The sequence below is a fragment of the Homalodisca vitripennis genome, chromosome 8, assembly GCF_021130785.1.
Source record: "Homalodisca vitripennis isolate AUS2020 chromosome 8, UT_GWSS_2.1, whole genome shotgun sequence".
In the NCBI taxonomy this organism is placed as follows: domain Eukaryota; kingdom Metazoa; phylum Arthropoda; class Insecta; order Hemiptera; family Cicadellidae; genus Homalodisca; species Homalodisca vitripennis.
This window is the reverse complement of record NC_060214.1, coordinates 57822860-57843591: the sequence shown is the minus strand read 5'-3', so window position 1 is coordinate 57843591 and position 20732 is coordinate 57822860. Positions and strand designations below refer to the sequence as shown.

Here is a 20732-nt window from a genome sequence, read left to right as displayed (position 1 = left end):
CAATTTGACTACAGTTGTAGCTACTCGGCTGTCTATTACAACACTGTTTTGAGGTTATGTTAAAGTTAGTAAATCATAAATGTTAAAAGTAATTTTATATGAGAACTAAACAACGAAACAATTTATTAATAATTACTGTCGTGTTGTATTTTTGTTAAGTAACTTACGGCTCACATTGCATATTATCATAAGCTGAGTCTAGAATAAGTCACTGTCAAAGATCGCATGTAATAAGCCCTTTGGAAGCCAAAGTTGTTTTGGAAAAAACTGGTATCAATTTACAATAACGTGACCATGGAAAGGTATGTTCATTTTTTTTCCTGAAAACAATAGTGAAGAAAAAATTCGTCGGCAACGAAAATCAGAGTTACGATTTTTTGAAATCCTCTGAAAACTCTGTTTTTGACAGTACCTCTGGCTGAAATGATGCTTACTAGTACGTTAATCCTGTCAACGATGCCTACCCGCTGCGCAGTGCTGCGCACTGCTTGCTCTTTTGGAAAAAAAATTAACTCGAGCTTGCAAAAGTCGAATCCCAGATCACGTGATGCCGTTGCTCCTTAACCCTCCAAGTGTTGTTCGACAAAATTTTGTCGGTTATTTTCCATCCTGAACGCAATAATGCCCGAAAGGCATCAATATAATACAATAATATACTTTCCCCCCCAGTTTATATGCACCTGTGATAATAATGCTTGGCTATAAATGCCCAACCCCAGGAAAAAAAAGTCCATTTTCCATGGTCACGCTATTGTAAATCAATACCAAAAAACTGTTAAATGCATATGCTATTGCAGTGCGTCTAATTTATCAGAGCAAATACTTCAAAATAGTGAACTAATAAAAGGATAGTTAACTAAAGAACTCTACAGATAGTTAACAAGTCAGTTGACGAGCTGAAAGAGCAGTTTGGAACTATTTACTTGCAACTTCTACAACGGCTCTGGAAACATATCCTCAAAACCACAACGAAAGGCGTTCCCTTTGATTAACCTAGTGTATATCTGTGTATTGTTTGTAGACAAATGTGGCAAACTTAGGATAGTTCGGGTCCTAGGATCTGCAAAGCATTTGGCAAAAGTCACTGTAAAAATCTAACGATCCATATAAGACGATTCACTTCTTTTCAGATTTCAAAACAGCATTCCTTACGCAAGCAAACAAGGTCACTTTGTAAAGTATAACACCAAGAGTCTGCTTTATCTTAATCGTATTGTCCCAAATCTCATAAAAGGAACAATACGTTTAAGATTAAACAATACCTTTCATTGTATTAGTTACTAAGAATAATATAGACATGGTGTGCTGAAGTCCGGCGGATTATTTTAGTTGAAACTGTGGTCAGATACTAGAGCTGTACCACATAACTTATCGTTCAAATGTTTGCTATCTTATCTTTTAACTCCAAAGATGCCAGTTCGAACTGCCACTTTGACCGTAGCTCAATTTATAGCATTGGACGAGTAATCTCTTGAGTAACTAATACAATCAAAGATAATACCTAATAATCAATGTTGTTATTATGAATCAATAGTGAAGCATGTTCAAATATTTTATTAACAACTTAAAATGAGAACAAGTAATACTACTTTTAATGTAAGACTCTCAAGGAAATTCCTTGACCATTAATACTTCCCACTTGTTGTAGTTAGTAAACTGCATCAAAAACAAACCAAATCTTTAAACTTAATCAAATCGAGCTTATATCCTACACCCTGAGCCTTCAGTGTATTCTTCTTCGACTCCTTAACACTGTTCTTACAACCACCAGAAGTCCCCTCAATTGAGGATCAAGCCGCGATCCTCCCCATTTTCCAGACCTTTGCATCTTTATCCGTGCAGTGGAATGCCAAACGGTCCCCGATAAAATTGTCATGTGCGAGGTAGAACTCCATAAAGGTGGGGATCACCTTGTAGTAAACTCTGAAATGAAAATATTTATTTTATTATATACACAATACAGTTTCAATTCAGATCAATACAGTAATTACGAAAATGTAAGTGATCAATAAACCATTTAATGCTAACGTGTTTCATTTACAGAAATATATTTTGCACTTTATACTAGATATTATATATATCTAGTGGACCGTGAACAATGACCGAAGTCAGTGCTGGATGTGAGTGACAAGTGCAGAGATTACAGAATGCAAGTCTGCAGCGTGCGTCCTTGACCTTCTCGCATCCATTGTCTCTATATCACCACTATAACTCTTATTTGTAGCGCAAGGCGATATGTACATTATTATCGACTATTTCAACTAACATTTATAATCCAGAAACATAGAGCCTATTTGCTCTTTATAGGCAGACACACTACCTGAGTTTTCTTGAAATCGATAGAGGAGTTTCTTAAAGAAAGAAATCGGTCGTAAGTCATTTTAGTTTCGTGAAGTCGGAATGGGAGAGGTACCAAACGGTTTAAAAGTATGAGATGATAATTAATTGTTTTCTATGATCATATTATTACTACCTTCACACATTTAAACCCAACCGTCAGACCCGTAAATATCTATTAAACAGCGTTAGTTAACCCAACCAGACCAGTAAAATGACAACTTTCAGCCTCTTAATCTGACAGTGATAACTATAATTTATATTTCGGCGTCTGTTTTTAATGTATCAAACTAGAGAAATATAATATGTGTAAAAAAGTTATCGATTTGAATTTCTAATTCTTTTGGTAACTCCTATTTCGAATTTCACGAAAACTAGCGTAACCGATGATGTACTCCTTGCTTACGAAAACTCCTCTATAGATTTCAAGAAAAATGTTTGTAGATACAGTGTAGAATTCTGAAATGAATATTCCGTTCATAGTCAGGAATGTACCTAGGGAAAACATATTCATTACAACATCTCTTCGGCTCTTTTGCATTTTTAGTAAATTAAACCTTTTGGACATATGAAGCGGATGTTTTACATACATTATATCTGTTGTTGTAATGTATTCATCTGATCATATAACATTGGCAACCTAGATCACTGTCAGCTCCAGTGTCCTGTGTTCTGATATTTGCGCTCAACTTACTCGTATACAACAGTTCCAGCGGTAGCGGTCCGATCTTCCTTCCGCAATACGTAATTTACGGTCTTTTATATGTGTATATATATAAAATTGTATAAATGGCAATAGCCTTATTTAATTTCAATAAACATTGAATCACAAAAAGTACTTGCTCCGCCGGGATTCGAACCCGGATCTCTGACTTGCCGGGTGAATGTGCTACCATTACACCACAGAGCGCTTACTTTTTCCGATTCAATAATTTTGTATTTGGCCGTATCTTGTCACATATGCGTTGAAATAAGCAAACTAACATATGATCGGTAGACCAAATACCTGTCAAACGACTTTTATTTACATTAAATTGTATAAATGGCAATAGCCTTATTTAATTTCAATTTAAATAAGGCTATTGCCATTTATACTGTTAGTTTGCTTATTTAAACTCATATGTGACAGATACGGCCAAATACAAAATAATTGAATCGAAAAAAGTAAGCGCTCTGTGGTGTAATGGTAGCACATTCACCCGGCAAGTGACAGATCCGGGTTCGACTCCCGGCGGAGAGGGTACTTTTTGTGATTCAATGTTTATTGAAATTATATATATAAGATCTCAAATTATATGCTTTTAATATGCTTATTTTGAAATGTTAATTAATCTGTACGAGCTTAATTAATGTTCAATTACATACATATTTTTTGGGAATAACAGACATGGAAAGCGCTCATTCATAAATTAGCCTAATCTATCAATATTGAGCATTTTTTTTATTTATGTTCATTACAAACAACATATATTGAAATAGGAACCTAAATATATCAAATAAATAACTCCAAGTCATTTTAAAACAAATAACCTAACTCGATAACAACACACATAAAATAGAGCGTACCTAGAAATGTATGTGGTGGTGTAAAACTAGTGAAGAATTTAGGATTAGAATACAGAATATGACATTAGAAAGCTATTTTCCAATAAATCTTTACTTTTTATTTTAAGTATGTGTATTTAATAGTTTTACGACCTGTAACCGGTACCTATTTACTATTCAGCAACCGGTTTACCTTACCTACGGAATTGAAGGTATTTTGGGAGAGTAACCCGCGCAGATGGTGACGAACGAAAAAACCCTCAGAAACAGTGACCATCACTAATCAGAATAGAGGGTCTAATCAGAGAGCCTCCTTTTCTGAGAGGACGTCAGACTTTGGATCTGAGTTAAAGATAACGCCTGATCGAATCTTGTCTGTGGGCTTAGCACTGTTTATCGGTGTTACAAACCTTGTTCTGCATCGAGTATCCTCTTCGATTAAAAATATCAACACAATGACGTAGGTGGATATGAATATAAAAAGTTGTAATAGGATACGCTCAGACAATTAATTGTCTCTCTTCCTCCACATTCAAAAATGTGTGGTAATCAATCATAATACATGCTAACATAGAGTTCTTCTTCTATGGGGCGGCTTACTGCCATGCACTTAAGCCTCAAGGGCCTTTTGGTACCCCTGAAGCACACCATGAGGCCTACCAGTCTATGATTTCAGCAGTTCCACAAACCGCCGAAAACAACCTATCAGGTCCTCCTGAAGAAATTCACCACCCTTGTCCAAACTATAAAGATGGCATACCGCTCCCTTGCTATTGCAGGACAATCAAAGAGCAAGTGTTCGGCAGTTTCATCCTGCTCATAACACATTCTACAGAGCGGATCCTCCTGAAGGATACCGACTCTGTGAAGATGCCCTTTAGGATTGTGATATCTCCTAGGGACGATTGGGCAGAGGGAAGAAAACATAGGAGTTACTTATATTTCCCTTTTAAACATTGTTTGTAATGTAGTTTCTCGATTCATTGAATTAATTAAATTAGGGTTCTGTAGGTGCTTGTGTCCATTTATATTTATTTGGATAACTGGTGTATTTCTCGGCTAAAATCTTCTTCTAACAGTGCTGTGATGGAAGGCTTCTGTTATTTCTTTCTGTTGTTTGCTTGGCCCAGTTCACGAACTTATTGTGGACAAGTGAAGACGGTACACGACCATAACAGAGTGCGGACATTAACCACAAAAACAAACACGAGACACCAATGCAATGTGGTTATGACGTAGCAATAGCGGCAATGACCGTGAGCGCATCAGCTGATCAGATAACACTACCGACCTAGGTCACTGTCAGTTCCAGTTTCCTGTGTTCTGATATTAGCACTCGACTTATACAACAGTTCCAGCGGTACGGGTTCGGTGTTTTCCGCATCGCGTACCTTACAGTCTTTTCAAAATAAATAACACTCCTCAAAATACATGCTAATTATATTTTGAGAAATTTATTAGTGCTATAATCAGTATAATTGATTAATAATTGATTACGTGTTATTTGGAGGAAGAAAATTACGAACATTTTTTTGGATGAGTAGATAAAGGAAATCACTCATAACAGGTAATCATAACTAATATTGAGCATTGTTTTATTTACTTTCATTACAAACAACCTATATTTATGTAGGAAATAAGAAATAACAATTCTGGAATAAATCTCGCTAAATACCTTGTAAACACAGCATCTATTGTTGTTCCATATCTAGCTGATCTTGATTTGTTGTTTGACACTGTTAAATGTAATTTATCTTTTAAAAATTTAATTAGTGGTTTTGACGTTTCTTCAGCAAAATTTCTATTAAAACCTGTTTTTGCTTAATTTATTTTGTAAGCGAATGTATGAATAAAGGTTATAATTATTATAATCAACAGAAGGGTTAATTTTCTTCAAGGATTAAATTACACTACAGCTTGGTAGCTAGGAAAGATTTAATCACTTTATTTTTAATTCTTTAAATATACATACATTGGCCGACAAAAGAAGTAATCACTTTAACAAGGAGCGATAATTATAACCTCTCACTAGCATGGCTGGATAGCCACTAAAAGTAACGGCGAAACACCTCAAAATGGCGAACAAGCGTGATGCGTGACGTGGCGCCAACGAAAGTTTTTACCCCGTGCAAAACATAGCCTGCCAAAAGAAGTAGTCACTTTAAAAAATTTGGAGCTCAAAGCCCGGCTGACCAAGTTATCTTTACGGTGATAAGGCTTTAGATAGTTTCACTGATAACGCTAAAACTATTTTTAATAGCTAGTTAACAATGTAAATAAATGTTTATAACGGTTATAAAGTGCATTAGCCTAGCAGTACAGAAAAGTGATTTGGTGGCAGTTAATAGAATATGGCTTTAGAAATAATATAATTTTAAATTTAACACTGCACATTATTTAGCACATTAAAAAACACCATGCCAAATATTTGGAAATTTAAAAAATTACATTTTGAATTCTTCGAGATAATATTGATATTTTGTATTGGGCGCACAAAATGAGAATCCTTACCCAAATATGGAATCACTTAAACCTGTATAAACAATGACACAACAAACATCACATATTTAATAATTTATTCCACAGGCTCATCTGTTTGAACACAGATATATGCAAAAATAAAAGTCTGTAAGTATAATTTAAATGTAAATCAATGCGAAGATGCCCAGGCAAAATTCATAACAGGCAAATATAGAATGACCTCTCTAAGTATCGTCTTTCCTTATGAGAGTAGGTACCTTGTACACCTTGATCCATAAAGATTTAACCCACGTTTCCTCTTAACTACTCCCTCAACCAAACCAGTTTCCACCTTAATGGACCCAAGCTTTCGTTGATATAAATAGGATGTAATTTATACGATAGCGGCAACTTTTCAATGCATATTAGTTAATTGTTTATCAAAACACCTGATAAATGTCGTGATAATCCCAGGTGAACTGGATCGATAGGATTTCAATGAAGTGATGACGACTACCTATTTATTATCTGCAGAGGTACCGAGCCTCCACCACATGAATTATTTACATCCAAGGGTATACTGAACCTCCAGGATATTCTAGCTGAGTTATTGCTCATGTTCTATGAGGTTTTAAGCAAAATCCTTAACCTCGTTATGTAGGATAATATTTTTATTTGTTAGCATCTCAGTTATTATTACATATTTCCCAAGTTACTGATGCATTCTATAATTTTATTATAATCATAACTCTAAGTCAGTGTGCAGTCTTCATCGGTTTTTAGAGGTTTCACTGTCTTCCTTAATCTCATTCAGCCTAAATATAAGTGGTAGTTGGCTTCCCCTTATCAGCTTTTGACAAAGTAGTCTTATCTTTCTTGTGATTATAGATGCTAAGCCACTGAGGAGAGATAATGAGCGATTGCCTCAATATCCTCTTTCGTAAAACGGTTCATGAGAAGATAAAATCTGTTGTTTCTTGAAAAGTTGTAGTGGTTCGCAAAAGAAATAGTGTTCATAAATACATTAAAAATGTTATTTAGAGTAAACTCTAACAATAATAAAAAACAAACAAACATGTAGATTTCCCAATTGGTACGAAAACATTCCCAATTGATAGGTCTAGTCTATTGCGGGATATGACTGTTGGAGTTAGTGGGGTTCGTTCCCTAAGATCAGAGGTTCTTGCTGGCCTGAACAAGGGTGTGCCGTGCCACCCCTTGCCTGCTCTGACTGGAGAGGCTGGTTCAGAGCTGGCCTCCCCTTCTTCCGAGGGTACATGACTTTGAGATTAGTACCCTAATCCTTCCCCATGAATCTCGATAGGAGGCGGCCCCTAGCCCCTAACCTTGCCCATCCTGAATATCGTGTCACTCCGGAAGCAGCGCTAAGGTCCTTATAGGACTAAGTGCAATTTATAAGCTTCTTGTCCTAAGAGAACAAAAGAAAATCATCACTTACACATGGTCGGGGATGGTGGGCACTGTATTTTCCCTGAGGCACTCCTCGTACCAGCTGTCGTGAATCCTCTTGTGATCCTCCCAATCCACGGGTCTACCCTGGTCGCAGATATTGGCCCGGATCTTGCAGTACAGCGGTTCTCGCTCCCATATTTCCTGACAGGAACTCTGTGGCAAATCTTCCACCCGGCCGTCTATTCTTACCTGCACAGAAGGTTTTCGTTTTTGAGTTGAACATGAATGTCACTATATCAACTGAAAGAATGGATATTTGGCAGATTCTGTTTGTTTTCATATGGTGTTTTTTTTTTTCTAGTCCATATACTATGTACCGTATGACGATAACACATGGGGGGTGGTGACTTCTGAGGTCTTACTATTAAATACTCGAATTGCAAAGTTTACTTATAAGTTCAGTTTAATTATTAAAACTTACAAGCACCACTTTTGGATGGTAAACTAAATGTATGTAATGCCACGTTGCTGCCAATTAGAATATAATAACTAAAAATTGCATATCTGCTAGGTGGGCCTAAAATATACAATGTTCTATGGAATTATGCCTACGATGTTTTACTTTATAAAACATAAAGATTTTACTTCCCTTCGCAACGTGTAGACTCACAACCCGGGTGTCGGCGTCTTGGCACGAGACAATGGCGCTGTAGTCTAAGAAGGGTTATGTCTAGTCGGTGGTTACTAGACGATGAGTAGAAGTTAATAAACTGGTAGCCATCTACTCAAATAATATATGCCCTGTGAGCCGTGAGACACGTGGGACACGTAAACTCGCGGACAAAGCGCGCGAGGTCTGCTCGGTCACATAGTTGGGCTGCTACGAAGGGTTAGAAGAAAATATTCATACGCGTGCCAATTAGGTAGTTACTCCGCCCAATAATTTAGTTCCGGAACATTGGATGTAAAATAATATTATATTATACTGGCTGACTAGGTTGCGAAATTTACATTATATGAAATTTAATTAACTAATTTACGGTACAACTACATGTTCTATTTATTCGTTATACTAAACCTTTTTAAAGAGAAAGTCTCCAAACCTAATTTTAATTAAATGTAACATTTTTATATTTCCCAGAGAATTATATCTCAGATAGAGAAATCGGATAGAGAAAGCTGCGGCACTTCTCAGTTACAGTGAAGGTGCTGCTTAAGAAATGTATTTTGGTACTAGCTGGTACATGTGGCTTTGCATACTTTTCCCTGTAATAACAAGGATATCATACGTACATAATCACTTTTTAAAGATGCACCCTTTATTAATAATTTTCATTGGAAGCTCCCGAAGATTTACCAATGAAAATTTAATGTCAGTGGAAAGCCTAAGGTGCACAATGTTGTGGCGAGGAATCCTATGTATTAGGAAAATGGCCAACTGTAAAATACAAAAATTGATTTTGGTGCATACAAAAATCGATAATCTCTATTATCAAAATGGGATTCATCCAATCACTTGTAAAATATGCATGTTAAACAAGGCACGTTTTAATTACAGACATTGGTGGTCGTTGGATATAGCTAGCTTTAATTAGGGGTTGAATGTAAAATGAAATTATTAAATATTAAACCGACATAAAATTATTGTCTATAGCGTATGTTAATGTATCTTCAACATCGGTCTCAAGAAGACGAGATTTTACGAGGCACACCTGAGTTAGTGTTGATAAGGCAGTAGAAAATCCTTATTCCGACTCACCTTGTCTCATAACACCTAATATTCGAGTAGAAGTCTATGGTACCTGGCCGAAGCATCACGGACAATCCACCTATGAGGCTAGTTGTTCATGAAATAAATAATAGTTGCAGTATTTAGAGTTTTTGTTTATGAAAGATTCCCATAAGGTCCTGAACTACGTGCTGCTAGCAGGACGGATACAGGAATGAAGAATTTTCTTCTCTAATCAACACTAACTCAAGGGTACTTAGGGTTTTTTGCCATGGTAAGAGATTCCAATATCCCTTCTGTTAAAAGATCTTTTTAAATGTATGCTGTGTACCGTAAAGAGTATAAAAATCTTCTTCATTATCTTATTTTTTCCTTCATATTATGTGTTTTAGAAAATATTTGTATATTATCATTAAATCATTTTTAACCACATTTTTAAAACTCATTTTGACGTGACAACGTCTTAAATTAGGTTGCGGCTCGGAGTCACTCATGAAAAAGTGTAACGCCCGGTAACGTTACGATGCCCGTCCAGTGGGTCCGCCGCACGGGATCCACACGGGATAAAGCAGATAACTGTGGGTCCGCCGCACGGGATAAAGCAGATAACTATGTTTATTCGTGAAAATGTGGAGTGCTTAGATTCGTCATTTACAACAACTACAACAATAAAGGTAAATAATTGTACACTGATATTTCATTATCGTAAACTATGATTGATTGATTAATTGTTAGATTGACACAAAAGTTGAGAAACTGAGTTTATAGGTTATGTCATACTATTGACAAATGTTGATAGTGTTAAGTAAATTATTAGTTTAAATCACTCTGCAATCAATCGTAATTCAGTCGATTGAGAAGAAACAGCGCGTATTGTTAGTCAAACATTTAAAATAACAAATTATAACCTCTAACCTGTCATAACAGTGCGACCAAACAAACGAACTAAACCGACCAATCACCACGCGCGGAGTTAGAATTTAACTGTGTTTAGCAAGAATTTCAAATTCCAATTTTAGTAAATGTTTTATTCAACTTTACCATTTACAATAACAAATTTTAATTAATTTCAAATTATGTACAATGTTTTAGTAAACAAAATATATTTCTATAGTTAAAATTTGTGCAATTCTTATTTTCATTCAATTCCTTGTTCCTATTGTGCAATTTAATATTCATATCAATAAATATTCTACCGAGAAAAAGACGTTGTCACGTAAAATCTTCGCCCGTAAAACCGACTTTACAGGCAACCATAATGTTTTTTTTTTAATATAGAATGTTAGGTCAAATATCTTTAATGTAATTTTAAAACTCAGAAATATTTTAGCAAATGAAAGGTTTTAATTACCATAGATCTGAGTAACATGATCATAAAAGTCTGATAATTTGTATGGTTTATTTTCTCCTTTATTATCAATTGCTTTCCACTAAAAACAAACTTGAATTGTAATGTTTAAGAGCATGGATTTTGTAATAAAGAAGCTATACCGATCATTGCTGGTCATATTGGTTTGTCAACTTACATGTAGGCATACAGGTGAAGTGTAGAGGGGCAGTTATGTTTTAATTTGTATTGACTGAGATTTCCACAAATTTATTTATTCTGCATTTTGATGTTGCCATCATGGTTAAGACCAATGAAAAAATATTCACTAACGCTCAGCCAAATCCCCATGCATTGTTATGCGTCATTATCGATTTTAGTGTTCCTCATAAAGAAATAAAGCTTTATGAACAAGTATATATCTAGTTTTTCAGATATCATGCAGGTAGACAGGTAGACAGACAGATCAAATTATGGGGTTCCATATCGCTTAGCCAATTCAAGATTAAAACTATTTAACAATTACCTTTCACAGTTTTGAATAATTACTTAAAACAAAGTTTACTTACTTGTCTATTTATAATACTGCCATCTTTTCTAAATGACCAAAGGAATGCCAAAGAACCAAGAGGATTTTCTGCCTGGAAAGAGTATAAAATCATGAATTATAAAATGTAATAAAATGAATTAAGTAAAAAGCACTATATTATATTAATTAACTGTAATTTTCACAACACTCCAATGCCTAGAATATTATAAGCTCATGTTTTATAAATGTGTGTTACAATTGCAATGCTGTCGACAACATATTGAGACTGCTATAAAATATTTCTGCGTAAAAAACATATGCACATATGAAGAAAATATGTATATCCATTACACATGCGGCTGCATAATACTTAGGCCAATGAATTATCTTTGCTTGTTACACTACAATTAGAATTTCCATTTATTTGTATTTATATATTTCAATTAAAATATTTTTAAGGGATCGTAATACATGTTTTCTATACGTTTTAGGTTATAAATTGATTCAGTTGTAAACTTTCTTATCAGTCATTGGATAAAAAATATCAGAATTATTGCATATTAATTCTATACGTGTACACTTTTAGCATGCAATATTAGTTGCTTAAGTCGTTACGAACCGGGCGCTGCGCTGTTCGTTATTTATATTGTTTATTCGTATATTTACTGTTTATTCATGAGATTTTAATGCAACAATATTTACTTTTATTTATTCTATAAATTATGCCACTGAAATGTTTATCAAATTGGGACCTAAATTGAATTATTTCTTAATTAGAATTCTAATTCTACGGCAGCATTAGTTCCCTGCTATCCTCTTGATCATCCTCACCTTGAGGATTTGTACACTACACGCTCACTATTTATTCTACCTTTAAACCTCAATAATTTGAGGCAATAATGTTGTGGTTGATAATATAAGAGAATAGCAATATAGTCTGCGGTCGATACTTTAAGAGAAAACGTGTAGCCTATTTCCTTTTTATGTTCAGTTTGACAAATAGTATTGACTCTAACATAAAATTAGTCACTTAAAAGTGATTTGTCTAAATCCTGTTTTAATGTCTCAAATAGTAAATTAATGACCAAAATAGATTTCACCATTAATAAACATATGGAGACAGGAGAGCTTTAGTTCCGAAAGATGGAGTTTTTGAAAATTGTCCAAACCATAAAATTTACCTCTAGAATATACCCTAGAATCTCCTTACATTGGTTCTAATACATCTAGAATAGTAACCAAATCGCTCATGTGTTTAATAGTTAGGACTAGGGCACTTAGTTTAGACTTCTTAAACTATTTCTACCTTTCATAGAGATCAGTAAAGCCAGTTAATTGTGCTTTCTCAGAATTTGGAGCAGAAAACTTGTGAAAACACAGTTCATATAAAATATTCTCTTTAAAATTATACCATTATATGGCATGAACTCTAAATGTAACCCATTCAACTATTACTAATAATATAGATACACATATTTGAAATATTCTTTTTACTTACAATTTCATTTGATTTTCTGCTACGTCCGTCTGTCATTAGGACAAACCCATCATCATCTAACCTTCTTAGCAGCATATGCCTCGAGCTGGGGACTCCATCTCTGAAATTATTTAATTGCTTATTTCAAAAATTGCAACTATAATCTTAAAATGCAAAGCATATTTTTACATATGGTTACAGATAGAATCAAATAGGTGGATAGAACTAAAAGAATACTTCCGGATATGAAGTTATTGTGGAATAATAGTTTTGTGAATATCCAGATATTTAACTCTCTTACTGGCCAGCAACCCATTATGAGTAGTTGCTTCATCATTTAAGTTTAGCAATTTATTTGTTAAGTATTTGCATTGATAAATATAGGCTCAGACTGCCTATATTTTTCAATATCTCATTTCAATTCTCATTTTGTATTATTACAGCAACGAAAATTTTAGATACTGCACTATTAGAAAAATGATTAAATTTAAAAAATTATTTTTACAAAACAGTTTTAAAGTTAATATAATCAAACCCTTTTTTCAAATTTCAACATTTTTTATTTTTATTGCTATGAGTGACTTGTACATTTGCGATTACCTAATACAATTCAAATTTTGGATTACTGTAATGTACTATCTTTTTCTTTTTGCTTTTTCATGTAAAGTAATATTTTTAGTTGATCTATTAAAAAAACGTTTCCAAAAAGTCTATTTGCTACATTTTTGTATGTGCTAGAATAATATGTATGTATTTTATATTTTTATTCAGTGTTTCATACTTTATCATTCGATGATACATTCTGTGTCTTTAGGCCATTTTGGTTTTTTTCCAAAAAAACTTTTGGCACAGGACCAGGGAACTGATGTTTGTGGGTTTGCGCTAAAATAGTTCAGCAAGTATTGGTTTTTGCAGGGAATTACTTTTGTACAAGTCCTAATATATTGTTCCAGTTCAAAATGGTATGTTGCTAAAGTCAGTATTCTATTCAATAACCCCCTCCCCAAACATCGTGGAATGTATCCACGGTGAGGTATTGTTAATGGCTTCATTGACATACCATCTGTTATGGTGGCCCATTTTGTCAGAATTGATGTGGCCCATTTTGCCAGCATTTAAGTGGTCCACTTTGTCATCATCGCTACAAACTATTGCCAACTTCTACTCACTTGGAACAGGTGGAGAAGCAGAGGGCGTCAGGACTGACTAGATTTACTTCTCGCGCCTCCCCATGCCATTCCCGGAAAAGCTGGAAAGGGTTGGAGCCTGAAAACTCGATGCGAGCGAGTCCCGACTCTGTTTCTGCTTTATCTGAGCCATTCTGTGCGTTTTTGTCGTTCAAACCATTTTCTTGGCCCTAAAAGATAAATGTTCATATTAGTAGGGATTTGCACAGTAGTAAATGCAGTCAGATAACCTCGAAAACCATTAATATACCAGGCTGGGTGTCGTGTATCATGCTATAATCGAACAATATTTTATATATTGCCAACATCATAGATTTAAAAACTGCACAATAGTATAATAAAATATCCTAAAGAATATACTTTTCGAACATTTTTCATTAAATAAATGGTCTCAAAAACATGATCAATTTCAAAATACAGTAAACAATCAATTTCTTATTAGTATTTAGACCACAAGTTATACATTGCGTAACAAAATGTAATGATATGTAATTAGTAGAAAAACATAAGGTGAGAAACATTTCTTCAAAACATACATAAACATAATGGTTGCATCAAAACGTTTATGTTTAAGGTACAACGTTATACATTTAAAGTTTTACCTTACCGTATCTACTACGGAGTTCCACCCAGTAAACGTAAAGTTGGAGAGCGCACAACATTTTGTTTGGTGTATGTTTATCTTAGATTAATTAGTTAGTATAAACCACGCCTAGCAATCCTTCCTCAACTTCCAGCCTGAGTTACCTTAAACGAATGAAACACCAACAAATTGTGTACTTTATATTTGAGAACATATTTTAATTTCATATTTGTCATAATTATTTTTTGAATCGATGTTGAAGTTTTTATTAATACGGTATGAAACCCTGTGTGTACTTCAGCTGTAAAATTTCAACGTAATCAATTACACATTTTGTGAAATTGTTTAGTTCCTAGTTTTGAATATTACCTTAACCCTCAGAAATAACAGCTCGACACTAAGATATATACATAGTGTTACTTAATTCACTTAAATGTTGTTACTAAAATCTTCCTCAAGAGTAAACCACCTACAAAATACCAGAACAATAATATTTTGGTACTTCTAGTCTCAAGTGTGGAGTTTACCCTGAAAAACCGAAAATAACAGCTCCAGATGAAGATGATTTTGAGAGGTGTAAGTGTTTTGAAAGTGAAAGTTTACTAAAAGACCTTTTCGGAGAGCAAATCATGCAAAATATCAGAACGATAGCAAAATGTATTGTAACAGTATCATTAACCTCAAATTTTGTGTTGGCAGTAACAACTCCAAAATAGTTTTGACTGTTACTGAAGGCTTTCCCGTTTTATTATCCTCAAAGAGAGTACCTACTTCACTCATAAGACATCTTTCTTGAGCTGTAATGATAAGAATAATTATAATTAATTATAGTCTGTTACTGGAATGTGCATCTTAATGCAACGTTGCGTTAAAATTTAATTAGGTTGTTCCATTATTTTTATATGATGATATTTAGTTATTATAAAATATGATACAACTTGAGAAACTAAACAATCTATTGTGTTAATCAGTTACTAACATTTCAATATCAGTAATCTTTAGACTGACCTTGTCGTATAATTTATGTTTCACTGAAAAGCTGATTCCAATACGATGTGCTGTGAAATATCAATCAGGTTTACCAACCATCCAATTAATATTACACAAATTCCTTTCAAACAGCCACACAAAAACAGGGTTTTATGAATTTCTTGATGAAACTCATTAGAAAAAAATAGGATTTTTTTCATCGATCAGTGATAAAAAAATCAGGGACACTACGGTTCGAGATCTGCAATCTGATCTAGAAAATCGCGAAAATGAACTAACCAAATAGACGTTTGCTATGATGCTTCATTTATGCAAGGTGTAACAAGTCCCACACGGGCTTGATAATTCCCGAACGATTACAGGTAAAGCACTGAACATTGGTACATCATTACTGCATCTATAAATCTACTTTTTGAACTCACTACAAGTTTTGTCATGTCAGGGGGATAGCCCGCAAGGAGTGAGAAGGAAATCTTAAATTAGAGCATAGGTCGATTAGTACACCAAATTAAAGGCTTATATTAGTGGAGTAAAATGCCGCAAATCCGACATGAAAAAGGTTTACCCTTTAAAAAATTATGCTGGTTTGAAGTTTGAAACAGTTACAATGTAGGTCCTGTTCTAAGTGGTTTAATATTGTTGTCTTGGCTCAAGTTGTGAAAGTTAAACTTAGTAAATGAACATTGGACTTAAGAAACAATTTTTAAGGTAGTTAGCAACTCTTCACATCCACTAGAGGATGGTCTACAAGGAGTTCGGAAAAAATTAAAGTAATCATAGCTCAAAATCTACATCGTTTTAAAGCGTAATGTAAGATGCACATTATGTTAAGTCCAAAGCCGAACCTCAACACTTTTTATTACAATAACAAATACCAGGTTTTTTCCTCTATAATTCATCTCTGCTAAACAACCCCTTAAAATTAATGTATATCTAAATTGGGCTATGCTGGCGTTAAAATGTTTTGAAGTGTTTTAAGCCCTTTGTATTAGCCGCATTGAATACCATGAAAATCAAGTATATTACAATACTTCTGTACTGATATTACTCATATTCCGGAATACCTGTCATAGACAAACCGGTTTCATGACTGACCTTCAATCGCTAGTTGTGTAAGCTATGAATATGTAAATTATACGTTCACACGCCCCTTTGTTCCCCAATGTAGGCTGAGCAACAAAAAAAAACATGGAATTTAATATACTTTATACGAACACCATGGAATCTTATCTTTTATTAGTCTCATATAGTTCTGAATTATCTTAACAGCTTTGAATACTGTTGTGATAGACATCGCTGAGTAATGCACAATACAAGTTTATAGCTTATTTCATTACACTACAAGTGTTTACTATGCCACTTGTTAACATTTCATATGGCTGTACGCAATTTGCTTACGTTATCATAACCCAAAGACCTGCGTAACAATTTTCACTAGCGCTCAGCCAAATCCCATTGAACTCGATGTTGCCCAAATAGAAATGAAGCTTCATATAAAATTTCAAAAATCAATAGGTCAGGTTGTGCTCGAGATATCTCTGTTTGTAAAACAGGAGAAGCCGATCTCCTTTTAAGCCTTATTTTGCCTGTCCTAACGGGCTACTGGCCTGTGGGATGATCTTATCAAACAGAATAAGGGGGAGTCAGTACAAGGTCGATGGTACTGATTAAAAGTACAGCGGTCACGTACAGGATTCTAGCCTGCGCTATCTCTAACTCAGAATCAAAGTCCAACGTCTTAGACCGCTCGGCCATAAGCACTCCCAAAAATATCGAGTGGACAGATTGGCGGAAATGAAAAATTCCCAGCCCCTCGAGTAATAGGTTTCGCCATTGCTCGCCCAATTAGTTTTTCTTGGTTGTAAGAAGTTTTGGACGGTCCTCACTTTTGAATTTGTATACAATTACAGCACACTCCGACACCGAACTTTCATAACTGGTTTCTTCAAGGCTTTATTGATCTCTGTTTTAGTATCGATTCCAGTGAAATGTCTTGTGAAAGTCCCTTTTAACTAACATGTTTAATCACATGGCTTTATTGGCAATTTCGCTTGAACCTTTGTTGATCAAAGATGGCTCCCGAAATGGGGCTGAAATATTTTAACAATGTTTAGATGCGGGTGAACCGGAAACTTTAGTCGTAGCACCGTTCACGGAATAACTATAAGATCGTCCGCAATGTTCAAGTGTACACCTGTGTACCAATAAAGACTTGTTTCTAACACAAACATATAAAATAAAACAACACAAACTAAATAAATGCTGCATTTTCGTTCTGTCAAGAACTTGGGCGGCTGACAATCGATGTCTTTCCTCTATCAATGTCAAGAAAACCGATTGTGTGCTTATATAAGTATAGAGAAGCTCTCGGCTCCTCGACAATTAATGTGTGTCGAAAATTTTCGATTTTTAAAATCGAAAAAGAGGTGTGGTCAAACACAAGTACGTACTTAAGGTAAAAAACATTTAACGGTTTTAGTGTAAGGGTATAAGGAAAGTCTGCGATTAGTGACCTTGTTACTAGCTATCATCTTGCAAGTGGCATTTCTAAGTAGTTTAATTAGTTTCAAATGCAACCAAGGTGACCTGGTAGAAGTTAAATTATAGTTTATGCAATGGCGTAACTAAGGTAGAGAATGAGGGGTATGCGACCCTCCCCAAGAAAAATTATTTAAAAATCGAATAATAGCAATCCAACTTGTTATAAAACGACAAATAAATGTTTATTGTGAATTAGGTCTGTCTAAATTATTCAAATTTAGATTTATTCATATTTATTCCACACCCTCCGGAGTGATGTGCTAGTCCTAGTTATGCCCCTGTGTCTATGCACTTGATTGTTCATAACAGTAATTAACTTGATTTAAATTACGTTTAGAATTGTTTAAAACAAATGTTTAAAAAAACTTGTGTCAAAAGTAAAATAAATTACTTTAATAAGCAAACCATTTATTTTATTACAAATAGTAATAAAAACCTCGTGCACGTAAGTGGTTTTGATTTTAGGCTAAACAAATATTTTTCATGCATTAATTATAACATTTTTAAATAATAATAATAATAATAATAATAATTTAAGAACTTTTATTCAAGTTTATATTTATTCATATTAGTGCTAGTTCTAGTTATGCCCTTGTGTGTATGCACTGATACATATTCTTGTTCAGTACAATAATTAGAATGATTTTAATTGTTTTATACTCGTTAAAACAAATATTGAAACATTCTGAATTATATTGTAATAGTTTTCGCATAATCTACGTATCATAAGTAAAATAAATTATTGTAATAGTTAATTCATTTATTAATAGAAATATTTCACCCAAATACGTGGATTTAATTTTAAAGCAAACAAATATTTTTCATGCATTAATAAATAATTTTAATAAATACATTTTAAAATAATTATAATTAAAGAACTTTTGGAATAAAACTATTACAAGGCAGCGAATTAGTACGATGGATAAGTTTAGTATTTAATAAGATATTGTATAGTATAGGCAACACATCAATTGCTTATTGTATATATAACAAATACGAGTGTGCCTTTAACTACACTGAGCAATAACTATTTTTAGGCTTTTAAAATAACAATGTTTAAATTTGAGATCACAAAAGCACAGAACGCGTGTGGAATCCCAATTAATTACCGATCTAATAAATATTGAACAATTGCTATATTGAATTCGTATCTCATGGTGAAGTTTGAAAATCAACGCTCGGATATAAAGAAAATTCAAAAATTTTAAATTTCAATTATATAGTGCTTATCTGAAATTGAGAACTTAATTATACCGATCGTTATTATTCCCCTAGTTCGCACTTGTTTAGTTTTAAAAATAGGAACAAAGAGGATTATTAAGAGTTTTGTATTACATAATGCAGCCTACACTCGAGTAAAAAAAAAAGAAATGTTTCAGACGATTGCCGTCCTGAACCGGTTTCACATTTCCGAATCTACCACCTGTGATAAGTCTTTCTCTTCAAAGTATGTCCTTCAAATTAGTTTTAATGATACTTTTCTACAGCTCCTTAAGTACATTATGAAGCTCCATTTATATTGATTTAACCATCTGTATAAATAGTCAGATTTTGTCCACAATAAACACTGCCCGAATTACGATGGCGTTACGTAATCAACGAAAACTGGATGTCAATTAGTGAAGCAACTTTTTACTGTCTCTGTGAGTTTTTTGTTTTACTTCTCTTTGCATTATTGACTCGAAAACCGGGCTTTATTTAACCGGTTACGGGGTTTGATGTGTTTAAACAGTGACTCTAAGAAAATATTTTAATCGAATTTACGATTACTTGACCTTTCTCTTCTTTTTGCTTGATAATTATGGGTTGTAGATTCAACAATAAACTAAACAGCTATTCTACTAAAAATGAATCCCTAATCACACAAATGCTTTAAGTTGGAATTAAATAACCAACTGTTAAGTTATAAATTTTATAAATAAATATTATTGTTACCAGTAAAAAAAGGCATTTAACACTTTTACTACTTTTAATGTTTACTATCTACATTTTATATTCAGAGAATCCATAATCAGATACATATTAGGTTAAGGTTAATATAAAGAAAATTAAAAACAAATAATTGCACTTTTTTAGTTGTAGCAAATGTTAATACAGTTCGATTATTTGTATTTATGTTATATTTATATTAACCTTAACCTATTCTGTACTGGATAATGGATTCACTAAAACTTAAATGTGCATTAAATTGAAATAATATCAATACTAAAAGGTCTTTTTTTTCAAGTTCTTTCTTAAATCCACGTTGAGAGATTTCAAAATAATATTATTAAGGTCATAAACATATATATTTTAATAATTTTATGTTTTTAAAAACGAATTTAAATTAAATAAAATTAAGTGATACGACTAGTTTAAAATATATGATACATACAGAAAGTAAGCGACATTTCCCTTGAACTTTGCCGCCAAACTCAATTGTTTATATAACACACATACACATCGCAGAGGGGTTCAACTCACCATTGTGGCGAGCGGGACTCTGGCCTTGACCGTGGAATGTTACGCCTGAAGTGCGGGAGAGACGCAGAGGTAGAACACTCGGAGACGCAATGGGCTGGGAAGCTGTGAGTCCGAGCTTTTAACACTTTTGCGGTTACGTAACCTGGATCAC

At 33.8% G+C, this 20732-nt stretch overlaps 1 protein-coding gene across 1 annotated transcript; it reads right to left on the bottom strand.

The window, feature by feature from the left end:
* Positions 1-1538: 1538 nt before the first annotated feature.
* Positions 1539-20732, bottom strand: LOC124367623 (pyridoxine/pyridoxamine 5'-phosphate oxidase-like). The gene is made up of 6 exons (XM_046824592.1): positions 20582-20732; positions 13987-14174; positions 12839-12938; positions 11381-11452; positions 7802-8004; positions 1539-1923 (listed from the first exon to the last, which is right to left on the bottom strand). Exons 1-6 carry the CDS (start codon positions 20582-20584, stop codon positions 1791-1793), a joined length of 699 nt encoding a protein of 232 aa, XP_046680548.1. The 5' UTR covers positions 20585-20732; the 3' UTR covers positions 1539-1790.

Excerpts from the sequence above, each read along its gene's own strand:
- LOC124367623 (XM_046824592.1), bottom strand. Across the intron at positions 12,939-13,986 it reads TGCTTCTCCACCTGTTCCAA|AGATGGAGTCCCCAGCTCGA; the intron begins GTGAGTAGAAGT and ends AAATAATTTCAG. Across the intron at positions 1,924-7,801 it reads CCCACCATCCCCGACCATGT|AGTTTACTACAAGGTGATCC; the intron begins GTAAGTGATGAT and ends TTTTCATTTCAG.